This window comes from Solenopsis invicta, chromosome 11 (assembly GCF_016802725.1).
Source record: "Solenopsis invicta isolate M01_SB chromosome 11, UNIL_Sinv_3.0, whole genome shotgun sequence".
NCBI classification, from domain to species: Eukaryota; Metazoa; Arthropoda; class Insecta; order Hymenoptera; family Formicidae; genus Solenopsis; species Solenopsis invicta.
Window position 1 is genome coordinate 945,379 of NC_052674.1, and position 26,211 is coordinate 971,589.

Genomic DNA, 26,211 nt, shown 5'->3' on the forward strand with positions numbered 1-26,211 from the left:
TACAGAATGTTAAACAAGGATAGAATAATGCCTGGGTGCACCTAGACGTTCATTCTGAACGCAGCTCAGCTAGGGGCGTTCAGAATGAACGTCCAAGTGCGCCCAGATGTTGTTTTATCTTTGTTGTTTACAGAATGTTAAACAAGGATAGAATAATGCCTGGGTGCACCTAGACGTTCATTCTGAACGCGGCCCTGAATAAGCGCTGCGAAACAATATGGCGACTCATAATGAACTTTTCATTGGCTCAAGTGGTAGCGCATCATGTTTACGAAAAGTACAAGTTTACGAATAGAAAGAATATTGTAAAGAACAAATTAATAAATGTACAATAACAATACTGCAGATTTAAAACATTGTTGCATTAAATAAACTTATTGATTTTATTATATTTAATATATAATACGTGTGGTCATGTTTAATAAAATAATGTATCATTATATATTTAAATATTTAAAAATACTATATTCTAATACAAAAATGAAATTATGCTCTATTGTAAATCACAAGCACAAATTAGACTAGTGCTATTTTCTTTTTAATTGTTTCTGTATTTGTATCAATATAAATATATATATAATTTACGTTATATGAGAACAAATAGAAATAAAATACAATCTGAGAAATATTGCTGTATGTATAAAGAGGTATTTATTCATCATTGTATAAAATTCAACTGCACATGGCTGAATTTTATTGCACTACGTGACGACTACTCTCGCGAACTGCGCTTTGTCAGGCGCGTAATATTGTGGCATTTAAATTGTCGCTAATCGGAGACATCGGAGACTCATTGCAATAGTCCAACAGATACGTAATAAGAGAAAGAAACAATTTATCTTGCCATAATATAACAATTCAACGAGCGAGCTCTGCAACAGATTGCATCACCGATTGCGAGTTGAACTCGACAAGTAACAATATAATATGACGATTTTTCTTACATATTATCAGTCTACAAATTTATACTAAATCTTGGCTTATGTAAAAGTCAAACACAATCGTTGTAACAAGTACCCGCAACATTATGTCATGCATTCACGCGATCATGGCATGCAATATACATATGTATATATCTAGAATTAAAGTCATCATCTCACGCAGGATTCATACCGCACAGCTTTGGGTCTTTACTCGTACTTATGTTAACTCTATTTTGGTATATGCATTGGTACATACTGGATCGTATCCTTGACTCTTCTTCTGTGTATGTGTAAAACTTGACCAAAACTCTGAATCTTTTGAACTGGCTTTGTATAGTATTTTGCGTTACTATATTTATTGTCTACCAAAAATTGTGTGTAAAACTCTGCTGCAGGCTTTCAAAGCTCTGTACAAAAACAAAAGTCCAAGATTCTGCACCTTATTAAAATTGAGCAATTCTAACAATAGAACAATAAACAAGTATCAAGTATGTTGTGTAGAAACTTTCATTAACAAATGCATGTATAAACAATTACGAAACCATTTAAATTATTAATGGTGTTTGCTATCGTGTTATTTATATTTTGCGTACGCGCGGCGTGTACAAAATTGCAGATATACTAATTTATCGCTTCATATTATGTGATGTGATCGTATATATATATATATATATATATATATATATATATGTACAACTTGAGTGATATTTTAACCGGTAATTTGATAGGACTTGATACATATATTGAACTCACAGATCCGAGATCTATATTTAACACTATCTTACCAATTTTCAAATTTGGTTAGATTTAAATCACATGCTTAAGACGCGATATTGATCAATTACGTAGAATGAGCTGTTATACTACTTCCAAAGTAGTAAAAGTCCTCGGAAAATAATTTTAGCTCTTTTTGAATATCTCAGAGTGACTGCGTGATATTGTTAAACAATCGTTTGCCCCACCAAGATTCCAAATCAAATGGTTTAAAGTCTGAAACAATTTATTTATATTTTGCCATTTACTTTGTACAATCAGTTACAGTAGGTAATACACAACGCAATATAAAGATATTAATTACTTTTAAGACTCACAATTACTCATAATTACTCAATCTGATTTTAATCCATATATAATTGTGAATAGTAACATTATATTGCACTTACCTTGAAGACTATTGTTTGGTTCATTGTAATAATATACTATTGAATCCTTAGGACCTAATAAACAAAATATTAAATAGTAATTTAAAATGTCTTTCTTTGTAACGTCATTGTATGATTATGAATACGTATACACATGTGTGTTTGCATCTCTCAACACACAAGTTAATTTTAGATTAGAGGCAACAGATTACAATAGAGGCATAGAGATCATTTTTAATGAAAGATAAAAAAAATGTTGAATAATCTCTTAAATTGCGCGCATATAATTAAAAGAAAAAAATTTTCTAATGTAGATATATAGAGAAAGAAAATAGATACTACACTCACAAATTAACTAATTTTGATTAGTCTTACATATCGTTACTTACTGCAAAATTCTGCACATTCTGTGCCATCAGAACATTCACTTCTTTGTCGCGTATTAACTTGATTCCATGCTGTTAAAAATGATAAACAAATAAAAATAATAAATTTTGTTTAACATTGGACAAAATATAAGCACACGATATATGTATCTAAGATCTTGTCTTTTTCTTCGACTAAAGTTTCACGTTCAGCCTCTTTCATACTTTGCATGGTTTGGCATTCAGCATCTTTCATACTTGATACAAGACTACTACAACTCTACGCTTTATTTCACACGTGCGTAGAATACTTTTCTACCTACATTCGTAAATAAATTTGATAAGTTCCTTGTGCTGTGGTGTGATAACTTCTTGCATTTGATGTCGCTGCGAAATAAACTTAGATTTCCCATTCATATGGAAGACTGGCTTTGGTATATCGCTGCAAGAGTAAAATACATATATGTATAGAAACCTTATTGTAAATAATAATGAAGCAAATAATTTTCTTTTGTCACGCGTTATTACACAAATACAATCGGGCAATCTTACGCAATATGCGATGGAATAAGATTGTTTGTGGCAGGAAGTATATAAAGCAACATCAATTTAAATAGATATTTGCATCATGTTTCGTGCAGATATGCTCTATTAGGAGTTTCAATGACACGCACAAATATCACACCAATGAATTACGTTAATAGCTTCAGCGATTTTACAGGACAAATTATTATGATGAATTGCGTAATGTCGAAAGCGGCAGCGAAAGAGAGGGAGTAACGCGGCGTCAAGAAAAGGGGGTTAGACCTCTGTTCCTTCTTTTTTTTCTTTTTTCTTTAATCTCTCTCTCTCTCTTACCGGGTGATCTCGTGATCATCCTCGATGTCGATCTTCCTCGTCAGATCGCGAAGAGTTTCCAATCTCTCCAGATTCTGACTGATTCCTGCGGAAAGCGACAAATGAATTTAAAAATTCCAGATCGTTCACCACTGTCGTCTGGGTGACATTGGTCATCCGAGAAATCCAAATTTAGTACCTCGTCGTGTTTTCGCTACGATCTTGCTAGGTCCCTTTGACACGGTATACATGATCCTCGTCCTCGGATAACCGCGGAAGCTTCTTTTTGCAAACGCAATACGAGATCATTCGCGAGCAATCGTCACGCCTGCCGCGTGTTCCCGAGCGAATCGTTGCCGACAGTTGCCGATTGCAACAAACTGCTGATAGCAAGGCTGAAGCTTGACGATATTCCCGGCTTACCACTTACATACCAGTTACCACCACACGGCTTACGAAATCTTTCATCAGCTATCAGCGCAGCCCATGACGATGAACTGCACTAACATCGCGACGAAAGAAGTGGGAGATGAAAAGCAGAAAAGGAATGCTGCTTCAAACTCCAATTCAAATTGTATCAATTACACACTTGTAATCGATACTAGATAACATCCTACTGCAATGCTGCTTTATTCTACATGGTAAGATAAATAAAAAACATTTTTCCTAAATTTTTGTAAACCTTTCTTCCCTCTCTGTTAAAAAATAAAAACAAATTTATATAAAACGATATAGGAAATATTCAATCGTTTTTAATCATAGTTTGTAGTTGTGAGTTGGGAATTAACAACGTCACTGTTAATTACGATAAAGTTACAATCATTTATTCGTAATAAATTCCATCGAAATGATAAAGAACAAGTTGATATAAGAATTTTATCATATTTCACTAATAGAATCAGTGTTTTCGTTACATATAATGATAGGAAATAACATTTCTTGGAATATGAAAAATAAAACGATAATTACAATAGAAAACAATAAGATTTTTGGCAGATTATACTGGTTTTTATTCTATTAATTTTCAGAGAGAGAGAGAGGGGGGGGAGGGGGAGAAAGAAAAGTGCTAACAAGTTGCACCTATCATTTTTAAGAAGATTCGATCAAGTTTTATATTTGAAAATGTAATGCAAGAAATAAAAAAAAATAGAAACGTGAAAAAAATGTGGTTGTGATGCACAATTTTATTCTCTGCGTAAGTGAAGAGTACAGATAATCCTTATTAACTGTAAGTTCAGTTAATACAGGCACCGCAGGTGTACTTGTTTTTTTTAGCCATCTATTTGCATAAATAGAGTAAAAACGTAAGCAAATGTAAAATAGGAAGTACAATATTAAATGTTAGGGCAATTAATAAAATCCCGAAGGAGAAAGCTAAAAAAAACACTAGTTTTTCATTCTTTTCCAGAGCTGTAAACATAGGATGTCAAAGAATCTCTAATCAACAACGTTATACTGCTGCGTTTATAATAATTTCAGAATATATTACTCATTTATAATATTATTACACATAACTGCAGTAATAATAGCAGTAATAATCAATTGATGCTACTAATTTATATTAATCTACAATAGTAAAGTCTCTACAAAGTCTCTCTACAATAGGAATTACAATAGTAAAAATAATAATAAATCTGTAAAATGTATCTCTGTATATAGAATGTTAAACAGCTGAGACAAAATTTACTTCAACATAGAAAAATAGTTTATCAATATGTAGAGATAAGTTCGATTATTCAATTGGATATTCGTCCAGATATCCATGTATCAATCCGAAAATTTCATCTAATTGCACGCTTGATTCGTGACTTCGAGGCAAAATTTATCATAATAAAACCTGTTGCGATACAGTCTCGGTATTTCGATATGGACGCATCGTGTCGCTTATGTACAAACTAATCCTTAACATGCTATCATTACGTAATAATGGTTCGTAGAACAACTTTAAAGCAACTTATCTACATTACACGTGTATACGATCATAATTTTATAACTGAAACAGTATCTTAAACATGATTGCATAAAGATCAGTTACCTTATTAAGTACGTATAAGCACAAAGCATTTTTCATATGTGTATCTTTTCCCTCAATTTTGTATTTCTAACTTATTTCAGCCTCTTATGTTAAAAATACAAATTTGTATTGTCGAAAATTTAAATTGTCGACGGGAGCATGATTTAATCGGAGGGAAAAAACGTAAATACGTGCCGTTTAAAGTAACACGGCAGTCCCAGAAAGTTTAACCTTCCATGTTACAACAGACAATTTCAAGGTACTTAAAGAGCGAATAAAGATTTGTCTTGATCTTTGTTAATTTGGCGCTGAATGTTCTGGTTACCGGTAGTTGAAGAATTCGAGGTGGCAGTTGTGGCTGTAGGGAGGGTTGGTAAAGCTTCAGCCGCGGCTGCACGTTCTGCTAAGAAGCGTTCAAATTCCGACGATGTTAACGATTCTTGATCACCTTGTCCTCCAGGCTGCAACGACAACATAGCACCATAATTGTTGAACATCGATACCGATATTCTTGCTTTAATTGCTTTAATTGCGAAAAGATTTGTGTAATTTTTTAAAATTTATGCGTTATGATTTTGAAAATTTTATTGGTTCGGGTATTTATCACATAAATTTTAAGAGCCTGTACATACACAAGTACTTACTGTGCGATCTAACCAGGCTGCCATTTCATTGAATTCAGATTCCAAGTTCGGCTAAGTATAGAAAAACAATCACAAACATTGAACAAAACGATAAAGAAATATAAACAATATGTTATGCAATGCGAACAAAATCTAATAATAACATAAACAAAATCAACAATTTTCATTCCGTTAGAAGCAATGTACAATTGTGATAACAAATATTTAACATGCGTAAACAAAATTTAGTAAAAAAAGAAAATTACCTTGAGCTCATTTAGTACATGTATCTATAAAATATGGAAAATATTTGCAACAACTAATTTACATAAAGCATTAGCGCATGCAATGTTTATTAATGTTATGTATGTTTTAAGGAAAGGAGAGTATTATTCTAAAAAAATGTATCTTTTGGGAAAGTTTAAATGAGTAATGACTAATTTTTCCTAATAATTAGTTTAAGAAGGAGAGGATGTTACGCACACTAGCACTTGTAGTGGTCTGTTGAGGTAATTTAGAATTATTGCGGTTGAGAATTGCCGTGCTTAGGCTCCCTCCTCTCACTTGCTCCAAATTATCTTCATACTTGCTGCCACTGTATAATTCAAAATATTAAATAATTATTCAAGAAAATTAATCTGTAAATATATATTATAAATAAATGAATATACACTCGGGAGCGAAATTAAGGGATCACCAATTCTGACTTCGAAAAATAAGCGCAATTCAAGAGAGTGTAACTTTGTCAAAAATAATCGTAAAAAAATTTTTAAAAAAGCATTTTAAAGTTTGAAATCTCTGGTTTGGAAATTGATAAGTCATTAAACGATTTACAGATTGTTTACGATGTTACGCGGATTCAAATAGGTACGCTTTTTATTCACTGAATTATTCAACATTGAAGTAAAAAAGGCCATTATTTTTGCTTCAGTGTTGCCTAACTCAGTGAAAAATAATCGTACAACGCTCAACAAAAACGCGAATTACAGGTAAACATTCACGCTTTCGAATGCTGTAAACTGCATTTGCGTGCGATTTTTATTTCGCGTCGTGGAGCTTTGCAAAGTTTGTAAAAAATTTTGAGATTTGACGCATCCCCATTTGAATTCGCGTAACTTCGTAAACAATCCGTAAATCGTTTAATGACTTGTCAATCTCAAAACTAGAGATTTCAAACTTTAAAATGATTTTAAAAAAATTTTTTTACGATTATTTTTGATAAAGTTACACTCTCTTGAATTGCGCCTATTTTTCGGAGTCAGAATAGGTGATTCCTTAATTTTGCTCCCGAGTGTATATTGAAGAAAATTTATAACGCGATAACTTCGAAATAATTAAATATCTAGTATAATTCGTATTTTCTTGCCTCGTCATTTTTTTAATGACAGAAATAATTTTGTTGCAAAAAAGTTAGAGCTTTTTGCGTATTAATTTTTTTCATGTATTTTTATACAATTTTATTCTAATTACATGTTTTTTTTTAAGAGTTTTGAAAGAAACACATCTTTTACTAATAATAAGCTAGACAGCTTATTCTATTGGCATAATTTTAATAATCTGCTATTATAAATGATGAAATTTTAATTATTTTTCAACTAATATAATATACAATACCTATTTTTTGTTGTTTCGTACGTTGCATTACGCGATTGCGCAAACATATCAAATTCATCGCTATCTCCTTCTTTTTTCTCCTTTTGTCTCGTGTTTTTGTCTACACCTTCAGCTGCATCTATTATTTTAAATAAAATAGCATCAATCTTGAGATCAAGTTCATGAATGTAGAAAAAAATGTGCGAGAAATATACAGATGTAACTTTATATTGTATATTTAACACAATCTTGCGTTGAGTGTAATACTGCATTAGGTTTGCATAACTTTGACTCACCGAGTTCACTCATCTGCTTTGTTAAATTATCCACATCGTCAGATAAATCTATAAGTGATTCTGCTTCTCGCTTAGTAAGGGGTGGTGTCGAGTCAGCGTTCGGTGGATGTGCAATTGTCTGGGCTAATATAGCGCTCGCTGGTACTTGCATTTTATTCTTCGTATAACGCGTATAACGAAGAAACAGATTGTTTAATTCATCATTAATACGCAATAATTCTGCTGTCATTTCGTCATGGGCCAATTTACCAATCAAATCGACGACACGTTCTTGCATTGCTTTACATGTGGAATGAAGTTCCTGCAAATAATCGTTTAGATACTTATGATGTGACATTTATATCTTGGAATTTGTAAAAACAATTCTACAAGAGAAAAAAATACATATGAATGAAAGCACACAAAATTTAATAAATAAATTTATTAAAAAGAAAAACATAAAAAATTCCTACGTTCAATAACTCAAGATCCGCAGAATCTGGTTGTTGCTTGCAACTTTGGTCTGGACTAGTAAAGTGCGCCAACATTTCTGATAATACGCGCATATTTCCCTGAACAACATCAAGCTCGCTTTGCAATTTGGCCAATTGTTGTTCGCTCAATTGAGTTAACTGGCCAGTAGACTGTGACGTTTGAGAAGATAAATGTTGCGTTCCCAAAGACGTGGGTTGTTCGCTCGTAGTCAGGCTTGCCGGAATTTGCTCTGTTTCAGGTACACTCTACAAAAGTATTGTTGAAAAAAATAAAATATATTTTTCAAGATAGAACGGATTGAAAGTACAATGACTAGTTTTTATATTAAAAAATAAAAATAAAAATAAAAAGTAGAGACTTACTCTTTCCGGAGTGATAATTGGTGCCATAGCATCCAGATCGGTCATTGGAAACTGTATGCCTTTCACCTTTAATTCTTGATAAACCTGCACTACACCTTGAGTATGTGGCTGATGACGGAATGTATCTGCCCAAGTTTGGATTAAACTTAAAACTTTTTCTTGAACTGCCGTTGGTGGTTCATTTTTGGGACCGATTAATTTAACTAGATCTTGCACAAACTCCCTCGAACAAGCAAGAGTGTGAAAACGTTTTCCACAATTCTTCACACATGTCTCCAATACCTATTATGTACAAGTGATATTATCACATATAGTCGCTATATATACACATAAATAAATTAATAAACGCAATGTGCTTCACAATATTACAGTACATTATTATCATAGAGATAACAATAATTTTAAGAGACGAAGAACATTCTCTCGCACTTGTCACGTAAATATAATAATATACAACTAATTCAATTGGCACTAATCGTGTAAATTGTCTAAAGGTCATAAATATCAAATGGCACTTGATTAAAGCACTTGGTTATTATGTTATTGTTACAAAGATACAACTGTCGGCTGACGCGTCAAGTTATTCGACTATGTAAAAAAAAAAAAAAAATAGATTGAATATGATTCTATGTAAGGGATATCATTAAGGTGTGTAATACTAACGGTAAGCGTATACATGACTATGGTATAATTTTTGCCTGCTGCCTGATTGAGTCTGCGTTTGATAGCTTTAATAGCGTCTTTTGGTCCATCCTCGGTTTCATTTATAATATCACATATCTCCATGTTAAGCGTCCAATTCTCACTGGGTAAGCTACCATCTGTAGCAGACTCTGAAATGACAAGAGTAACACTGAAGATTCGCTACGTACATATTCCGAGAAAGTATTTCGAGTATTTGATCGATCAGATCGATCATAAGTAAATTGATCGGAATAAAAGATGAAATTCGAGCGACAAGAAAAGATGCGTTCCGAGTACGCACTTGAAAATTATATTCTTTCGATGTTAATGGAGATTACTCCGTATAAATTTAAGCGGTCCGAAGCAATCCGAAAAGGGGTGCAGTAATCAGGAATGGAGAATAATTATCTCGAGAAATCGAAGAAACGATAAACACCTTTCGATACGATGACGAGAAAGACGATTAAGAGGCACTCACCGATCTTTTGTCCTACTTGCGTAGAAAAGGGATTGCCTACTCCAAAAAGTGACATTTTCTCGGAGCACGTAGGAGGAGCACCTGCGTCGTTAACTCCCGTTCGCACTCACTCGCATACGTATACGTGAAACGTGCCCACTAATCGTTGACAGGATTGACAATTGGCGCACCCTGACAATTTGTCAATTTCGCCTGAGACCGATTGACAGAATCATATGACCTACGCAACGGTAAAGGCGGACTACACAGGACTACACAGAAGCAAACATCGAGTCGCGCAACGCTGCAACGGCTGCAACCGCGCTGCAACGCAAATGTCACGAAAGTGCGCGGTGACCGCCAATCAGCTTCGACTACTTTAACGCTGCTGCTGTTGCTGCTGCTGCTGCTGCTGCTGCTGCACTTTGGTTGCCGTTGCCACCCACAAACACAAGCCAGATGCTCGAAAGACAAAACGCCCTTTAATAACTCTATACATTATAGGCTTGTATATTTTTTTAAGCTTTTACAACTTGGCGACTGTCTAAGATTCTTTAATATGATTCGTTTATATATTTTGATCCAACTGAAATTTGAAGGCAAGAGCCAATCATATTAAAGAATTCTACATGGGCGCAAAGCTGCTTCTTCTGTTGAAAAAAAATATATATATACCACATACCCATATATGTATCAAAAGGATATAAAAAATGTATAAAATATAATAAATGCCGTTGTATTGAGATTATTGTAGATAAATGTGATGTACTTGTATTGTTTTATTGTCTTAAGTTTTATTTTGACAGGTTCAATTTGCCGCTTAATTTGACGTCATGATGACGCAGTCAAGATACAACTTTTCATTGGGTGGCCGCTATTACGATGCGCAAGCGCAACCCTTGTCTTTTTTTACCATGCACGTATATATGCATTGTGTATGTATGTGCACATATATGCACGTATATGCAGAGCGCAGATGGAGTAGATATTATGGCGCACTGGCGCAGCCTAGAATAAAGTTGGCCGCGCGGTTTACGAATTTTGTCCGTCGTGTTACGCAGACTCCGTAAATTGGTAAGATCGCATTGTTCTCGCGTTATTCCGAATAGAATCACGTGCGCGTCGCGCGACTATCATCGAATCGGGTGTGACGTAAGTCGAAAAGTGCCGCGCGATATATTCTAACGATTTAGTGATTGGTAATCGTCATGTTTTGGCGAGTGAATGTTTTGTGTGCGAACACATCGAGACGAAGACGGAAGAAGCAGCGTTGGCTCAGTCAGAATCGGCGAGTTTCGTGGAATCGCGCGCACGTCCCTCGAGTTAATTATTTTTTCCTCTCGACTCTCGATACTCGATAAAACCGGGCGTGATCGCCGGGATGAGCACACAAGATCGCACGATCTTGTGCTCCAGGTATTAGTGTGCAAACAATTAATGCGGCAAAGTCGATCTTGCGCGAGTGTCAAAATATACGCACAATGATGGCTGATGGCGCGATTCAAGAGGAAGAGTTGAATGAAGCCCGGGGCACGGGGGACATCAGGCGTCAGCCTGGAACAACCATGGGTAAATCATTTATTGTTGCTTTTCAGTTGGAATTGTAATTGCTTGTCCGTTAAAGTGCTTATCGCCTTCAATGCACATTTTATATTTGTATGACCGCGATGCAAATTAAATATTTTGTAATATTGAACCTATTTAATTAAATATTTCTAATGTGTTTTCAAATATGATCATTTTAAAACTAAACATAAATTTCTGAGATTATAAAAGAAAAAAAATTAGATTTTTACATAGCTGTTGTAAGTTTTAGGATAATTATATCTAAGAGATTTTTTTGTAAATATAATTTTTTCTAACAAGAGAAAAGAGAATTTATTATACAATATATATAAATTTTTTTTATCTGTTTAATAGATAAGTAAAAAATTGAATGTGCAAAATAACTCTTTTGAAATGTTGATTGCTTTGGACACATTTTGTTAACTTGTTTATATTTATCATGTTACTAGATTAATGCAATTTTGACTCCGCTGTTGCGCATCAATGTCGGTAAGTCTGAAATTTTTATCTTAAATTATTATTATTTCTCACTTAAATACTGAAAAATATTGTATTATACAAAAAAAATATAATTAATTATATGTGTGTAGTTGCGTTTTTTAATAGCTTTATTAATAAACGTGTCAAAAATAATGCATATAGGTTGTCAGCAGTTTTGCTCAAGAAATTTAGAAAATTTCTTATGTATGATTCAATTCCGATTCCTGAAGTTACAAATTTGCATTGATATTTCTCTGAAAATAGTTTCGTATCACATATAATATTATTCATATTGATAATATCATTGTATAAACAATTCTTCAAATCATTATAATAAAATAAAATAATTATAATCTCTATTATAAAATAGGAAAAAATGTAAAATGTTGCATATATTCCCATTTGTTACATTTTATTTCATACTTCAGAGTTTCATATTTACTAAAAATGTTCTGCGAAGTGTGAAGAACAAATGGTGGTGTCATAAATTATATATAATAAGATACATTATACAATCCTCTTTTTATCACGATATAGAAATGTGTAAATATGCAAAATCAAATGTTTCTGATTTGAACAGCATAATAGTTTCACTATTAGGTGAAAATGCAGATATCCAAAATATAATTTATCGGAACGTACAAATTAGGATGTTGTCTTCACTTTATCATTGGCTAAAATTTCTAATCGTTTAATCACTTTAGCAAGTTCAACGTTTTTATCTAATTTCAAATAATCCACTTTTCGTACGTTATGTATATTGGTCCATGTAGGTAACAGCTTGCACAATTGTCGTATGTGCTCCTCCATTTCTTGCGATGTTAGTTTCGTTCTGAAGGAATTATTTAATTTTTGTATCACTGATTCCATTGGTAAAACGCTCTTTTTTTCTGCCACGAAGATATTGCGAAGAAGTTTCGCTAATTCGGGAAGTCTGGAGTATAATGCAGCCTCTTTATCTGCATTTGGTGTTCTCGTCATTGCTTCTAATGCCTTGGCCGTTTGTTTAGCACGAACCTGCAATTCAGAAGCGAGCAATAAATGCTTTTAAAATATGAAACAATAAATCAGTCAGTTATCTGAAATAATCTTAATTAATCTTACCTTTTCAAGTAAAGCTTTGGGGATACCTTTAAATAGTGTACTCAGATGATTTGTTTGCATGGATGGTGTACTTGGGGGAGTGTCTACAATAGCAATGTTAATCTTTGGAACATTATTCTCTGTTGTTTGGGTTGCAGAATCTTGTGTCAAAGATGAAGATTTGGAAGTTAGATTTGCTTCGGCAAGTCTTTGCAATGCTTTCTCCATACGTGTACCACAATTAAACAGAGATTTAGCTTTGTCTGTAAAAAAATTTTTTTTAAGGAATAATAACCAGTGGATAACTTTATACGTATAAAATTGTACCAAGCACATCAACAAAAAATAAAAAACCTACATATCCTATAAATAGCTTGATCTCTTTGAAGTGATATTTTAAATCCATTTTCAAAAATTAATTTATTAATTGAGAATCGGGTTGAATAGTGCATAATGCGAGACTGCACAATGTAACTGATCAAGTATTGCGCGCAACAGTGAGCAATACCTTTATACTAATTTCGTTATGTGCTGATTAATCAAGAAAGTTTTGCAACAGCTGATAAGTAAAAACTGAGTTTCACAATTATGCAGACTACGCATTATTATTTAGTCCGTGCAATTTTTTGACCCACTTAAAGTTGTCATTCAGTTTAAGACCACATTATATCATTGAGTATAGTATAATACATGTGTATACTAGAAATATATGCTCTACATATTATTCCAATATTTTATTTTCTAGTGCGCACATAAATAACAACAAAAGCGTTTGTAATAGATAAAAATAGAAACTTTTTCATACAAAATTCCAAACATTAACATTGTAACTCTTACCAAGAACATCTTTAGCAGTTGGTTTTTCAACGTGAGGTGGTTGTGGTAATACAGCTTGCTCAATTTTCTCGCAAGACTCTACATCAAACTCGGGATGCCAGCGTACTATTTTCTCTCTTGGTATATTCATTAATCTCGGAGTCCCAAGGCTTGACAAAAATTTCTCGTGTTCACTCTTCACTCTTTCTGCAACAGAATAATACATACATTCAAAGATGTGTAATTCACATTTGATACAGATAAAACTATTTGATAAAAATAATATGTATACCTAATAAAGCATTATAAAATTTCTTCCTTCTTTCCAATAATATTGTAGGGTTCATACTGTTTTCAGATGCAGTTTTCAATACGTTATCTGCATCAGGTGTATTTCTGCCATTAATTTCTTCAACTACAGGTGTTAGAACTAATTCATATTTTTCATGCTTGGACATTGAACCAAAATTTCGATGCTTTTCTTGATGATAAGTATAACCATCAGGGTAAATAGTTTTGATTTGAGCTAGATGCTCTTGTGTGAAATTACGACGTAATAATTCTTGAACTGCAGGTTTTAGTTTATTGAATGTTATCAATTCTTTTCTATTAAATAGCATTGCTGAAACCTAAAGACAAAATTAAACGTTTGACATTTTATTACAAACGTAAATTTATTTAAACCACATTAACGACACAGGATATCAAGATAGTAAAAATATTAAAAGATTCACACAAGGATAATACCGTATCTACACATCTGAATATCTCAGCCAAAAATCTATAGTTATATGGTAATGCCAATCCAGGTATCTCGCTTTCAGCCAGAGACAGATATTTTTGATATGCCTTAACAGGACTGGATTTCCCTGGACTTGGCGTTGTCTCCTTAGGCTCGAACAAAATTCGCCTTTGAGGACTAGCTATCTTGGAGAGATTTTTATCCTTGGTTGGAGTCAGTAATCCTTTAGTTGGAGATTTATACGTCTTTTGTGGGCTTTGTACAAAAAGAAAAAAAAATTTCAACAGATATATTTGATGATCAAATTATAATAAGATGCTCACCTCACAGGAATTTCAAGTTCCACCTTATCAAACTTTTGCATCTGAGGTTTCTCAATCTCAGTCTGTTTTTGTAATTGCTCCAATGTTTGTTCGTGATTGGTGATTCGTCGCATTATGGCTTTCAGCTCTGTCAATCTGGACGACTTGTTGATTCTGTTTTTGATGTCAGTCAAACTTAAGTCTTCATTTCTTGCAAGTCTTTCCATCGTTGAAAGCTTTGACGATGGTGGAGTGAGAGAACCAAGTATGTTGACAGGTTGTTCCTTTTCTGTTTCTTTTTGGACGATATCTTTGGAAATAGCGGCAGAAGCCTTCTTGGGTATCTGTTGCGACTTCTTTTTCGGACTAAGTGTACCTATCTTCTCGAAAGGAACTTTCTTGATCTCTGGATCATTGGCCACTTTTGAAAAGCTCTCTCTGATGTCTGTCTGGCTTTCGTCAATGGTGGAGGGCAATGTACGAGAGCGAGTGGCTCGCATTTTGGGTCTACTCACTTTCGAAGAATCGAATTGAATATTGCGGATCGCTTTGTTGGCCCGAATACCGTCCTTGAAATTTGCGTTATCATTCCGCAACATGATTTTCGGACTGCTTCCCGTCAGACTTGTCTCGTCAGACGCGGATTGCTCCGCCGACTTGCTCTCGATGGTAGTTGTTGTCTGCGCTTGGTTATCCCGCTCTAACAGTAAAATCTTGGATTTGCCGCGTAATTCGTCACACGCCTGTCGTTTGCGCGTATTAAAGTACGCCGTTACTGATGGCTGCGACATAGTCTTTTATGTCTACCGATCGCAGAAACGCACAGGTTATTAACCAAAAGCCCGCCTTTTTATCTCGTTGGCGCGAAACAACACCGCAGACGTCACCACACTCACCACTGCTCACCACTGCTGCTAGATATCGTTGGATATCGTCAGATGTCGTTTTATTAAAAGCCAAATGGCCAAATGCACTGAAAGCAGAGAGAAATGGAGAAACCTGTGAGAGTGGCCTCGGCCACAGTTTATCTGTGACCTGTGACTTAATTTTAAAGTTATCCCGTCCGTAAAATGTGAACTACGTAGTCAAAAATGCCTAATAATCCTGTAGGTAATGTCAACAATTTTGTGGTTCTGTTCCCGTGCTATATGAGAGAGAGAGAGAGAGTGAGAGAGAAGGGAGGGGGAGTTGGGTTAGAGATAGACGAAGACGAACAAATCTGCACTTGAATTGATTATCATTGATTAATAAGCTCGGGTATTCCACGTGTTTTAACTAACCTTACTATCGATATTTTCTCAAAGAAAAGTGATGTTATGGATTATGTATTTTATATACACAATAAAGTTAATAGCAAGATTATTTTAAAGAAACAATATCATTTACTTTGGGTTTTATCAATGGGTTACAAAGTAGGTATTAAATGATGTAAGAATTAAAATGCAATAAACGCAATTAAATGTTTTCTATCTCTATTTTAGGCAATGAACATTACGAGAGGAATTGGATTAATCTTTAGTAGGATAAATCACCTAAGAGAACGCTTGTTCGCACCTAAAAATTTATTGTACACAAATATTGGAATATCGATTTCTCTTTCTGGCATAGGAGATGTTTTAGAGCAACATTATGAGATATTGAAGGTTTGTTGACTGTAGGCTCTTACAATTAGAGTGTTTCATATAAAGTTTTACAATACTATAATACAATTTGTTCATATTCTTTAGAATGAATGGGACAGATGGTGTTTTACTAGAACAAGAAATATGTGTGTATCTGGCATGTCTATTGGGATAGTTTGTCATTACTGGTATAATTTTTTGGATGCTAGAATGACTGGACGCACTTTTGGTATAGTTTTAAAGAAAGTTATTATAGATCAATTGATTTGCTCACCTCTTTGTATAAGTACATTTTTCTTAACCCTGGCCTTATTGGAGAATAGCAGTTTGTCAGAATTTAAGAATGAAATTAGAAAGAAGGCGCACAAATTATATGTAGCTGAATGGATTATATGGCCTCCAGCACAAGTTATTAACTTTTATTTCCTTCCCACGCGATACAGAGTGTTTTACGATAGTATGATATCTCTCGGTTATGACGTGTACACTAGTCACGTGAAATACAATGTTCAAACAGATAGATGATATTATTTTAACTAGTATTTAAATATTTTGCAAAGTTACACATTAAATGACAAAATTAAAATAGAACTTAATTGTCAATTCGCTGAAAATTTCTTACTATCTATACTACATATTTTAATAATTATATTTATGTGTGTGTGTGTGTGTGTGTGTGTGTGTGTGCGCGCGCGCGCGCGCGAGTATATATGTATATATATGTGTGTGTATGTATATAAAATTGTAAATGTGAATTAAGATACAAAATATACAAATAAATAAATGACGATTGTTTTTAGCTCGATTTTCGAATCAAACTGAAAATAATTCTAAAAAAATGTTACTTTGCTCAATGATGAATATTTCAGGCAATAATCCTTGAAATACACAAGGCGCAATTTTTACCTTTTATCATCTTTTATTGTAAGAAAAGCGTAATACATATTTACTTACTTAATCTTTTCTTTAATTGACTTATGATATGAAGTTTTCTTCGTACACATTAATACTGCTAATATCTTTGATTTTATATCTTTGATGCATGAGAACGACATTCTTAATTTTTAAAACATTCCATCGTGAATACCGATAGGTACTAGCACAGCTATAAACAGTAGCAAATTACGAGCTACTAGTTTCCAGTCGTTCGGTACTGCATACGGTGCCAAAACGTGCGTCAATCTATGAATCTTGAAAATAAAATCTTTATAAGAAAACATTTTTTATTTTACAATTGTTATTAAAAGTATAGTTTTTATTTCTCATTAATACAAGAAATTAATTCGTTTTTCTTACTTCGTGACTGGCACAAATAAAAATAAACGATGTAACTAATAGATTCAATACTGGAAATCTGGGTAATAGCACAAGTACTCCGTGTGAATCTGCTGCTAGCCATATATGACCTTGCGCAACCAAAGTTTCTAAACTTATTCTACCCAATCCAGCTAAAAGTGCAGAGTGTTTCCCTCGCAATGCCAAGGATGCGTTTCGAAGAGCGATATATCCTATAATCTAATAAGTAACAATTAGCAATAAAATAGTTATAAAAGATTGATCAAACATGAGAGGCAGATTAAGTGATAATAATTAAGAAGTTATAGAAGTTATAGAACAGTTTACCGGAATAAACGCGACATAAGAGTGAATTTCCTCACACTCTGATACAGAGTGACACAAAATTGTAAAAGTGGTATATGCTATTAAGGAAACCAATGCTAGTACAGAGGATAATGCGGTGCCTGGAATGTGATCTATTCTCTGAAGAGCGACAAGACCAGCTCCAAAAGTCAAGCCCCAGACTACACTGTATCTGTCGACTCTCCAACGAGACCACCATTCGCGGATATCATCATCAGTCGTCACAAACAACGCTTTCCAAGGCCTTGTGACAAAAACTTTTTCAAAGAACACCTGCACTGATAAAAGCGTGTTACTTTTTTTTTAGTGTAATTTTCAATTTCTTAGTTCAAAGTAGTTTATTACCTCCGACATGTATAGTATGGTAATTATTGATACAAGACCCAAGAGTTTTAGAGCAAAATATAGCAAAGCTCTCGGTCCATATTCTGCTAAACTTCCAGAATATATTCTAGGTGGTAGCCACGCTAAAAAATAAATCACTAGAAACCAAAACGATACCAATGGTACAAAATGATAAAATTGATATGGCCTGTTCATGCAAAGGCATAAGGATACCGTCAATAAGTTTAATCTAAACATGACCTGAAACACAACAACCAGATTTGAATCTAGGTGAAAATACAATTTCAATGACTTAAATTTTTGCGTTATATAGCTTATACTTTTCTAATACTTACTCTAGCAAATCTAACAAGAGACACATCGCCAGTTTGCCAAAAGTAATAAAAGTGTCCATATCCAGACAGAAATAAGTAAGCAGAATTAATTAATCTTAAATACATATAGATCGGTAAGACATTCTTGGCACCAGTGACATGGTATATGAGCACAACCGCTTGCATTAAACCTCTCCATTCATCCGTTTGCTCTCTATTTAACACTCTTGGTCCTCTCTCGCGATCCTCAGTGAAAAATAATCCAAGAGCTAAGATATAGCCGAGTGGTAGCCAAAAACTAAATTCACTATAATACTTGTTCTCCTTCATGAAAAAATTCGTTCTGTAAACGAAAGATGAGATAAATATACATATACACACACACACACATATACACACACACACACACATGTACATAAGAAAAGAAAATGATTAAAGCTATTGTGTAATATAAAGACAAAATTACAGATTTTGTTGAGCGATTACTTACCTGTCACATAAATAAAAATAAGCTAATATAAGGGAAAAGAGGGCCAGTGATGTAACAAGGGTGTAGAAATCTTGTACCTCAGGTTGCTTGATTTCAATGATTTCCGAAGTACCCGCTTCTTCCGTATCTTCTACCTCCTCGGTGGTAACATGAGAATAGGCTACTTCGGAACGATATTTGCATAATTTTCTGTATAGCCATACTCCTCCTCCTATTGTTAGACTAGACAAAGATTATTACAAAAATTATTGTTCATGAAGGGAATACACATCGAATTAACAAAAAAAAAAAAAATTAAATATTTACAATAATGCAAGCGCAGACAGACTTAACAATTGTAGAGTAGTTGCTGGCTCAGGATAACTGCAACAACTGCCATCATCGAAATTCATGTGATCATTGCAGTATGTATTTAATAATATTTGGACTTTATGACGAAGTGACAATGGACTCGCCAAATAACCATCCGGACTTTGCTCAAGAACACCCAAGCCCACTAATTTGCTGCTTTGCCATATACGAGCCTCGCTATGAGACAATATCTGTATGCGGCAATTATAAAATATTTATCTTTTTCTTCGTATAATCACAGCTAAATATGTCATCGATGTTACCTTCTCGGCCGCTTTATTGCATATATTGATCTGTTTGTTGTCTAAACTCAATAATTGTGCAGGTAGTCTGTCCTTGAGCACAGGATCTTGTAAGAGCCATAGAAACCGAGATCCTTTTTTAGCCAAAAAGTCTATTGGCTGCACTAATCGAATCAAGCCTGTATTGTATTCTGAATAAAGTTGAGCATCACTATTATTATTTGCAAGAATTGCAGCTGCAGCAGAGCCCGCGACAATTACGCTAGGTGCATCTGTCTTCTACAATATCAATGATATGTAAATTTTACTATTTATTCTCCCGATATCTCTTTCTATACATTTAGTCATTAATTACTATATATATTACCATCCAGCCTCTAAGGTCTGCTATCATAGAATTATCGAGTTGTGGTCTCCATAAGAATTGTACGTTTAATTTGAGTTGCCCATCGTTGAAGCCCAAGTCAGAGTTTTCTGGCAGCTCCGTGAGATCAGATGCTTTGCCATCAATCATAAATTGCGAAACAAAAGATTTATATAATTGTCTTACTCTAGTATCACCGATAAATATAAAATGATTATGGTGGCCCATGAAAGCTAGATATCTCATACATCTTCTGCTGTCTCTGTGTAAAGTTATGTAAATTTTTTATATGCAAGTCAATATCTCTCTCTCTCTCTGAAATTAAAAATAATAATCTTACGTTTGAGTATAATGATGCATCATGCATCCGTATGGTTGCCATTCTTTGTCTCCTTTGTATCTGCCTTCTGTCAATAACCATTTGCAAGAATCGCTACCTATAAAAATTATCAGTAATAATCTACTTGTGCCAATAAAATATCTTAGAATTAAATAAGTAAAAAATATGCAGAATATTGCAAAATCATTATCTTTCAATCATAAATTTTGATTAATTTTTACATATTTTATAAATAACTACCATAGACAAGATGTATAACGCCATGATATATAATAAAACAGACAACAAGCGCAGTAGCTAATTTCTTTGCACTTGTTACTGTTATAAGACTAATGAAATGTTCCGCCGATGTCATGAAGAGACTGCAAAATAAAATTTATATTTTATTGCAATTTTATACTTTTATTGATAATGCATACATGTACCTATTTAAATATGACAATATATCTGACATCAGGAATACTTAAATCTTGCATACCTAATCGAGATGCTCTCTTCCCTCTCTCTTTCTCTTTCTCAGATAGAAAATATATTATTGTAATTGACAATAATGTACACTAACAATTCTTTCATATAACAAGATGTAAAGTTTCATTCGTATCGATACTCTTCTGAAATGCTATATGATTAAACTGCATGGTTGTAGTTTATTATTTGTTTAACATGTAAACAAGTGACAAAATGATTTTTACAAAAATATCGCGTTCTTTAGCATGATTTTGTAATAAGTGCAGTGTAATAACACCATACCATGCCTAGTATAATTTACCTAAATAGTTTTTATATGTCTTCTATACTATGAAGCAGCTACTGAATCAATGAATTTACAAATGAATACAAATCCTATGCTTGAACAAATTTATTACCTTCCACGTTAATTTACGTGGAATCTACGAACGTGCGTTTATTCTATTACATTTTTATCAATACTTTTCTTTTCATTGACTTTCATTGAGTGTTGACAAGAGTGAATCACACATTTATATCACATTTCCTTGTTTGAGGTGTAGAAAGTGTATAAAGTATTAAAAGTACACGTTCGAAAAATATAGTACTACTGGAGAGGAACCTGCCATGCCAGCCTTTTTTCTTATAACGTTAAAATCCCGGCTCACTAACGACGCACATCCATTTAGGTCGGAGTATGAACTAAAATTACATCCATTTTGCGACACTGTCAATAAAAATGGTTCAAGTCTATGCTAAAAGCACCTAGTGGGAGTAGTGGGGGTATCCCCATACATTATACACATGTCTTTATATTATTGCTAACGTATGTTGTTTGCAATCATATGTTGCTATTAAAATTGCTCAGCATCTATTGGTAAATTGATACCTTCACGATACGACAACTTTGCATAGCAACTTTGAAATCATCATCAAAATTTGCTATTGTAATAATAATATTATTTATACTATCGCACAAAGTTTGGTGTTGCTATCTTGCTGTTAAACTTCTGGCAATATATATATATATATATATATATTATCGGCAGCGTTGCAAATTGGATGTGATACGTAGTACTAAATTTAAAAGTGAACGTCCGATGGCGTTAGTGAACGGGGATTCGATCGACCGACTCCTAACCTGTCCTAACCTCTTTCTTCGAGTTGTGTAAGCGAATCAATTGCACATTATATTTACTATAGTATGTGAATATTTATTTACAATATATTGTACGTCTTTTGTATTGAAAGAAATTTTTACAATATCATGTTTTTAACAAACGTACTGTTAAAAAAGGCAAAAAGCAAGTAAGTAAAATCAAAACTGAACAAAAATTTGAGGTTAGAATAAGTAATATACAATTATAAGTGATAACAAATGTGATTTAGTCACGTAACCAATTTCAATTTTAAATAATATTAAATATTACTTTGTTATAATTTATACTGTATAACAAAGTTAATATGTTAAATAGAATGTTAATAAAAAGATGAGATTGATATAATATTGATTAAAAGATGTCAAGTTTTCACTTCTCATTATAGGCACATTTTAGTCCTTGCAGAAAGTGTTGTAAGTGGTCATCGGTTAGTACGTATCAGAGACAGATTAGCTGACAAATTAGAATTTATATCCTTTGATCCTTATGGTAAGTAATTTGTACACACACACACACACACACACACACACACGCGCGCGCGCGCGCGCTATACAGATACGGAAAAGATTATGTACATTAATTATAATGAGAGATAATAATTAAATGAAATAATTATATTGTCTATTTACACTATTATATTTCATAAGCAACATTCATATATGGTTTTTTTTTCTTTAATTATAATTAATGTATATAACTTTTTAATATTCAATAAATAGAAAACATACATTAGAATGTACATTATGAAATAATATTTGATACTTGGACTAATATTATGATTTTCATTTACAGTTCGACAAAACACGCTCTATAAAGAAAAGAAAAAATTACATAGCTTATAATTTACAAATGTTACAATGCACTATTTACAAAATTGTTGTCAAAAAATGTAAAAAAATTATTAGATCGAGTACAATGTGACATTTATTACCTTATTTATCATAAAATACAATACTATTGCAAATTGAAACACACAAAATAATGTTTTGTGTTTGGGATATTTAATTTAATTTATTGTGTAAAACAGTATACTCTTTAAGATACATTAAGATAAATAACAATATAAAACAACATGAATAATTATACAGTTGGTTAGGCATCAGCAATACTGCTGCTATTAGGTCTACTAGTAGACACAAAGAGTATAAAAGCGAGAACAAAACGAAAGAAAGAGAAACATAAAAAGTAAAATAAAACAGAAAAAATAACACAATTCCAAATACTATACATAATATTCTGCTACTGCAAGAGACGCAAAAGTAAAATAAATAAAATACTATTGTACTAAAATAAAATAAATAAATTAGCCTTGTTTAGAATAAAACGCATTAGACTACAGCTGTTACACACACAAGGAGAGTCATCTAAGATTGGACGATATATTGAACATAGAAATTTTTTTATCTCTTTTCTTTTATAAATATTACGTAAACTTAATGTTATACAAATACCGATAATAAAAATAACAAATAAAGAAAATAAAAAATGATATATAATGATATAATATAAATGGCTATATAATTACATGATAAAACATTGTTTGACTTTATTGTATGAAAGTATTACAATTCTGTTTTTTCTCACATTTTTTTTATTTATAAACTTATTAGTTGTTGATTATAATTTCAAACATAATAATTTACACATTTGACACTATATTTAGTTTTAATATAATAATTTCAGATGCTTTTATAAGAAAAAAAGGGGAGAGGGGGGGAGACTTTCAATTTCATCTTACATCATAATTGAAAGTTGTCAAATAAAACATGTAATGAGCAAACGTTTTGCCTAAGTTTCATGTTGGTCATGTTGAAAAGACAGAAAGCGAAAGAGAGGAGAATCGGCGAGAGACCAGCCAAGAGTCTCGACATCGAGATTGGGGGTAGATTTCCTTTGATCCTTAACAAGGAACACAAAGTTGTATTATTTCCACCTGGGTTTCAAACGGTTCAGAATCCGCCAGGCGTGAAACACGATCCGCTTCTCTCTCTCTCTCTCTCTCTCTCCCTCTCCCCTCCATTTCGTGCCCGCTTAAACCTTTCGTCCTTTTCCTGGTACTAGAGATTTGCTCTCGCTACCTCTTATTCTCTCTTTCACGTCTTCACTCCCTTCCCGTTTTTCACTCGGTTTTGATTGCGGAACGAGAGTAGCGGAGTCGCGCTGTTTACTGATGTTGCAAATTCAATTTCTCCTCAGCTCGGACTTCCATTGTCCAGAAGAAGGGGGGGGGGGGAACCACAGAAGGGGTTACACGTCGGACAGAGAATCGTCTCTCTATCTTTCGCGATTGTGCGCGTGACAGCTCGTGAGATTTGGTATCTTCCGCGCTTTTTTCTCTCTTCCTTTTTCTCTCCTTCTTGGAAGAACAGACTTGCCGACTTCCTTCAGGACGTGCACGCACGCACGCACGCACGCACGCACGCGGCATGCAAGCTTGTAATCGTAATACATGCATTTTGTTCGTGCAAGACGAGGACACGAGCTTTTCAACACATTCGTTTCGAAACTTTATGAATTTTGTATCTCGCAGATTAATTTTTATTGCTAGTAAACAATTTTGTTTGAATTTATTATACATAGATGTAAGAGGACAATACGATCATAATCTCTAAGTAAGATTCATTAAAGTTCAAATATTTGAACTTTGAAAAAAATTAATTACATTTATTATTTTTATCCAAAAGCACAAATTTATTTAGTAATTCATTGTTAATAAGTAATTCAATAATTCGATTATGCAATTTGTTACGTGAATTTCTCAAATGAGTAAAATGGAGTGAGAATGAGAGAACAAGTATATACAGATGCGAAAAGAGCCCGGTTTTCCGGGAGCGTTTCAGTTACCTCGGGTTCGAGAGTGTTTTTTCGCATCCGCGCAAGTTATTCACCGTGCTTGTTAACAGTGTGCGCGAGCTTGCTAAAGTGGCCTCGCTGCTAATTAACTGCGTTATTTTTTACAACTCTCCCGCGCATTTCCATCCGTCATTGCCCTCTTCCTCCTCCTCCTCCTCCTCCTCCTCTTTCTCCTTCCGAACCACCGTTCTTCTCTCAGGCGCTTCTCGCGGCGCGGCGCCCACCCGCAACGGGATTCGATATTTTCCGTTTATGTGCTGCGGCTTCCGCAGCATTTTTATTTATTCACCATTTTTATTTTAACCACGATAATGAAGAGAAAATACATATACGGACATACTCAAAAAGTTATAGCGTTTGTTCGAGTGTACGGAAAATCGAATTCTTTTATCAATCATATCGGTTCCAAATCAAATTCGGATTTTTATGCTACTTGCAACGTTGATCGTAAGTAGAGTGTTATAATATTTCACACTTTTGTATTTATCGAAATGTTTGTTAAAAGAGTGAAAAAAAAAGATATTAAGATTAATTCGATTGAACGATCGCGAGCGAGTGAATCGATCGAATGTCGCATGTGTCGCAGGGATACGAGATACGTGAGAATTGATGTATATAACTTTGAAACCTTAATATTGCCGTGTCGATTTCGCGAAATCGGTCGTGGTGGTTTAAGGTGGAGAGAGATGGTATAGACGTATCTCTCTGCGCGCTGGAGCAGACGTGGCGGTCTGCGCGCTGGAGCAGACGTGGCGGCGGCGACGGCGCCGGCAGCAGCAGCAGCACCCTTCTTTTCTCCGCCACGAAAAGGTACTTGAAATAAATTGAAAATGGCTGGTATCGCTCTGGCCCCCGGACAAGTGATACCTACATCATCTACACGCACACTAGCCGCCCCCTTTCACCGCCTTTTACCCTCTACCCTGACTTGGCGTTCTTTCATGAATTCGAAACGCGACGTTCGAGTCGGATCGGAATCTGGTCGAATCACTTCAATTAATTCAATCGAGGATAGGCGGAGCAGGAGCAAGGGAGAAATAAATAGCGCGTGTTACGTTTCTCGAAAAAGTTTATGCGAGAAGCTTGTTAACCCGGCGAATAGTCCTAACCTAATTTTTTTGCCTAAACGATCGTCTGTTCTGTAATTTATTCGAGATTATTATTTATATAAATTTATACTATTATATAAAATTATACTTTTTTTAAGTTTGAAGAAATTAAAAAAATAAGTACGAATTTTCAATTAGTAACAAAAATACCTATAGTAATAAAGACATCTCAGG

General features: G+C 33.8%; 6 protein-coding genes and 1 long non-coding RNA gene across 14 annotated transcripts; 3 read left to right on the forward strand and 4 right to left on the reverse strand.

The window, feature by feature from the left end:
- Positions 1-626: 626 nt before the first annotated feature.
- LOC105198769 (mapk-regulated corepressor-interacting protein 1) lies at positions 627-3,736 on the reverse strand. 3 transcript variants are annotated; one of them, XR_850892.3, is made up of 7 exons: positions 3,467-3,736; positions 3,289-3,373; positions 2,754-2,872; positions 2,455-2,523; positions 2,087-2,140; positions 1,709-1,913; positions 627-1,330 (listed from the first exon to the last, which is right to left on the reverse strand). XR_850892.3 is itself a non-coding variant. In XM_011165605.3 (6 exons), the coding sequence occupies exons 1-6, from the start codon at positions 3,516-3,518 to the stop codon at positions 1,843-1,845; spliced, it is 450 nt and encodes a 149-aa protein (XP_011163907.1). In that variant the 5' UTR covers positions 3,519-3,736; the 3' UTR covers positions 627-1,842. The 3 variants fall into 3 exon arrangements, 2 of the variants coding, with proteins under 2 accessions (XP_011163907.1, XP_011163908.1); XM_011165605.3 differs by having other exon boundaries at positions 627-1,913; XM_011165606.3 differs by lacking the exons at positions 3,289-3,373; positions 3,467-3,736 and adding an exon at positions 2,983-3,189 and having other exon boundaries at positions 627-1,913.
- Positions 3,737-3,765: 29 nt separating this feature from the next.
- LOC113004093 lies at positions 3,766-4,651 on the forward strand. The gene is made up of 2 exons (XR_003268834.2): positions 3,766-3,908; positions 4,296-4,651. It is a non-coding gene; the product is annotated as an uncharacterized LOC113004093 (long non-coding RNA).
- Positions 4,437-10,111, reverse strand: LOC105198768 (TOM1-like protein 2). 3 transcript variants are annotated; one of them, XM_039455073.1, is made up of 10 exons: positions 9,792-10,111; positions 9,293-9,462; positions 8,630-8,911; positions 8,246-8,512; positions 7,794-8,094; positions 7,519-7,636; positions 6,388-6,499; positions 6,171-6,194; positions 5,926-5,976; positions 4,437-5,742 (listed from the first exon to the last, which is right to left on the reverse strand). In XM_039455073.1, exons 1-10 carry the CDS (start codon positions 9,844-9,846, stop codon positions 5,545-5,547), a joined length of 1,578 nt encoding a protein of 525 aa, XP_039311007.1. In that variant the 5' UTR covers positions 9,847-10,111; the 3' UTR covers positions 4,437-5,544. The 3 variants fall into 3 exon arrangements, with proteins under 3 accessions (XP_039311007.1, XP_011163905.1, XP_011163906.1); XM_011165603.3 differs by lacking the exon at positions 6,171-6,194 and having other exon boundaries at positions 9,792-10,110; XM_011165604.3 differs by lacking the exons at positions 5,926-5,976; positions 6,171-6,194 and having other exon boundaries at positions 9,792-10,110.
- A 2,096-nt stretch (positions 10,112-12,207) lies between these two features.
- LOC105198764 (DNA replication factor Cdt1) lies at positions 12,208-15,723 on the reverse strand. The gene is made up of 6 exons (XM_011165598.3): positions 14,781-15,723; positions 14,463-14,712; positions 14,008-14,344; positions 13,737-13,922; positions 12,921-13,162; positions 12,208-12,833 (listed from the first exon to the last, which is right to left on the reverse strand). The coding sequence occupies exons 1-6, from the start codon at positions 15,548-15,550 to the stop codon at positions 12,462-12,464; spliced, it is 2,157 nt and encodes a 718-aa protein (XP_011163900.2). The 5' UTR covers positions 15,551-15,723; the 3' UTR covers positions 12,208-12,461.
- A 201-nt stretch (positions 15,724-15,924) lies between these two features.
- LOC105198765 (mpv17-like protein 2) lies at positions 15,925-17,225 on the forward strand. Its single transcript, XM_011165600.3, has 3 exons — positions 15,925-16,171; positions 16,241-16,402; positions 16,487-17,225. The coding sequence occupies exons 1-3, from the start codon at positions 16,076-16,078 to the stop codon at positions 16,904-16,906; spliced, it is 678 nt and encodes a 225-aa protein (XP_011163902.1). The 5' UTR covers positions 15,925-16,075; the 3' UTR covers positions 16,907-17,225.
- A 55-nt stretch (positions 17,226-17,280) lies between these two features.
- On the reverse strand, positions 17,281-21,620 carry LOC105198766 (N-acetylneuraminate 9-O-acetyltransferase). Of its 4 annotated transcripts, none has more exons than XM_026136303.2 (13): positions 21,335-21,615; positions 20,947-21,079; positions 20,709-20,830; positions 20,469-20,565; positions 20,132-20,390; positions 19,786-20,043; positions 19,478-19,713; positions 19,172-19,393; positions 18,703-19,024; positions 18,368-18,607; positions 18,005-18,295; positions 17,678-17,896; positions 17,281-17,571 (listed from the first exon to the last, which is right to left on the reverse strand). In XM_026136303.2, exons 3-13 carry the CDS (start codon positions 20,821-20,823, stop codon positions 17,446-17,448), a joined length of 2,385 nt encoding a protein of 794 aa, XP_025992088.1. In that variant the 5' UTR covers positions 20,824-20,830; positions 20,947-21,079; positions 21,335-21,615; the 3' UTR covers positions 17,281-17,445. The 4 variants fall into 4 exon arrangements, with proteins under 4 accessions (XP_025992088.1, XP_011163903.1, XP_039311005.1 ...); XM_011165601.3 differs by having other exon boundaries at positions 20,947-21,087; XM_039455071.1 differs by having other exon boundaries at positions 20,947-21,087; positions 21,238-21,615.
- A 391-nt stretch (positions 21,621-22,011) lies between these two features.
- On the forward strand, positions 22,012-23,399 carry LOC105198767 (39S ribosomal protein L33, mitochondrial). The gene is made up of 3 exons (XM_011165602.3): positions 22,012-22,223; positions 22,461-22,564; positions 22,868-23,399. Exons 1-3 carry the CDS (start codon positions 22,183-22,185, stop codon positions 22,915-22,917), a joined length of 195 nt encoding a protein of 64 aa, XP_011163904.1. The 5' UTR covers positions 22,012-22,182; the 3' UTR covers positions 22,918-23,399.
- Positions 23,400-26,211: the final 2,812 nt, after the last annotated feature.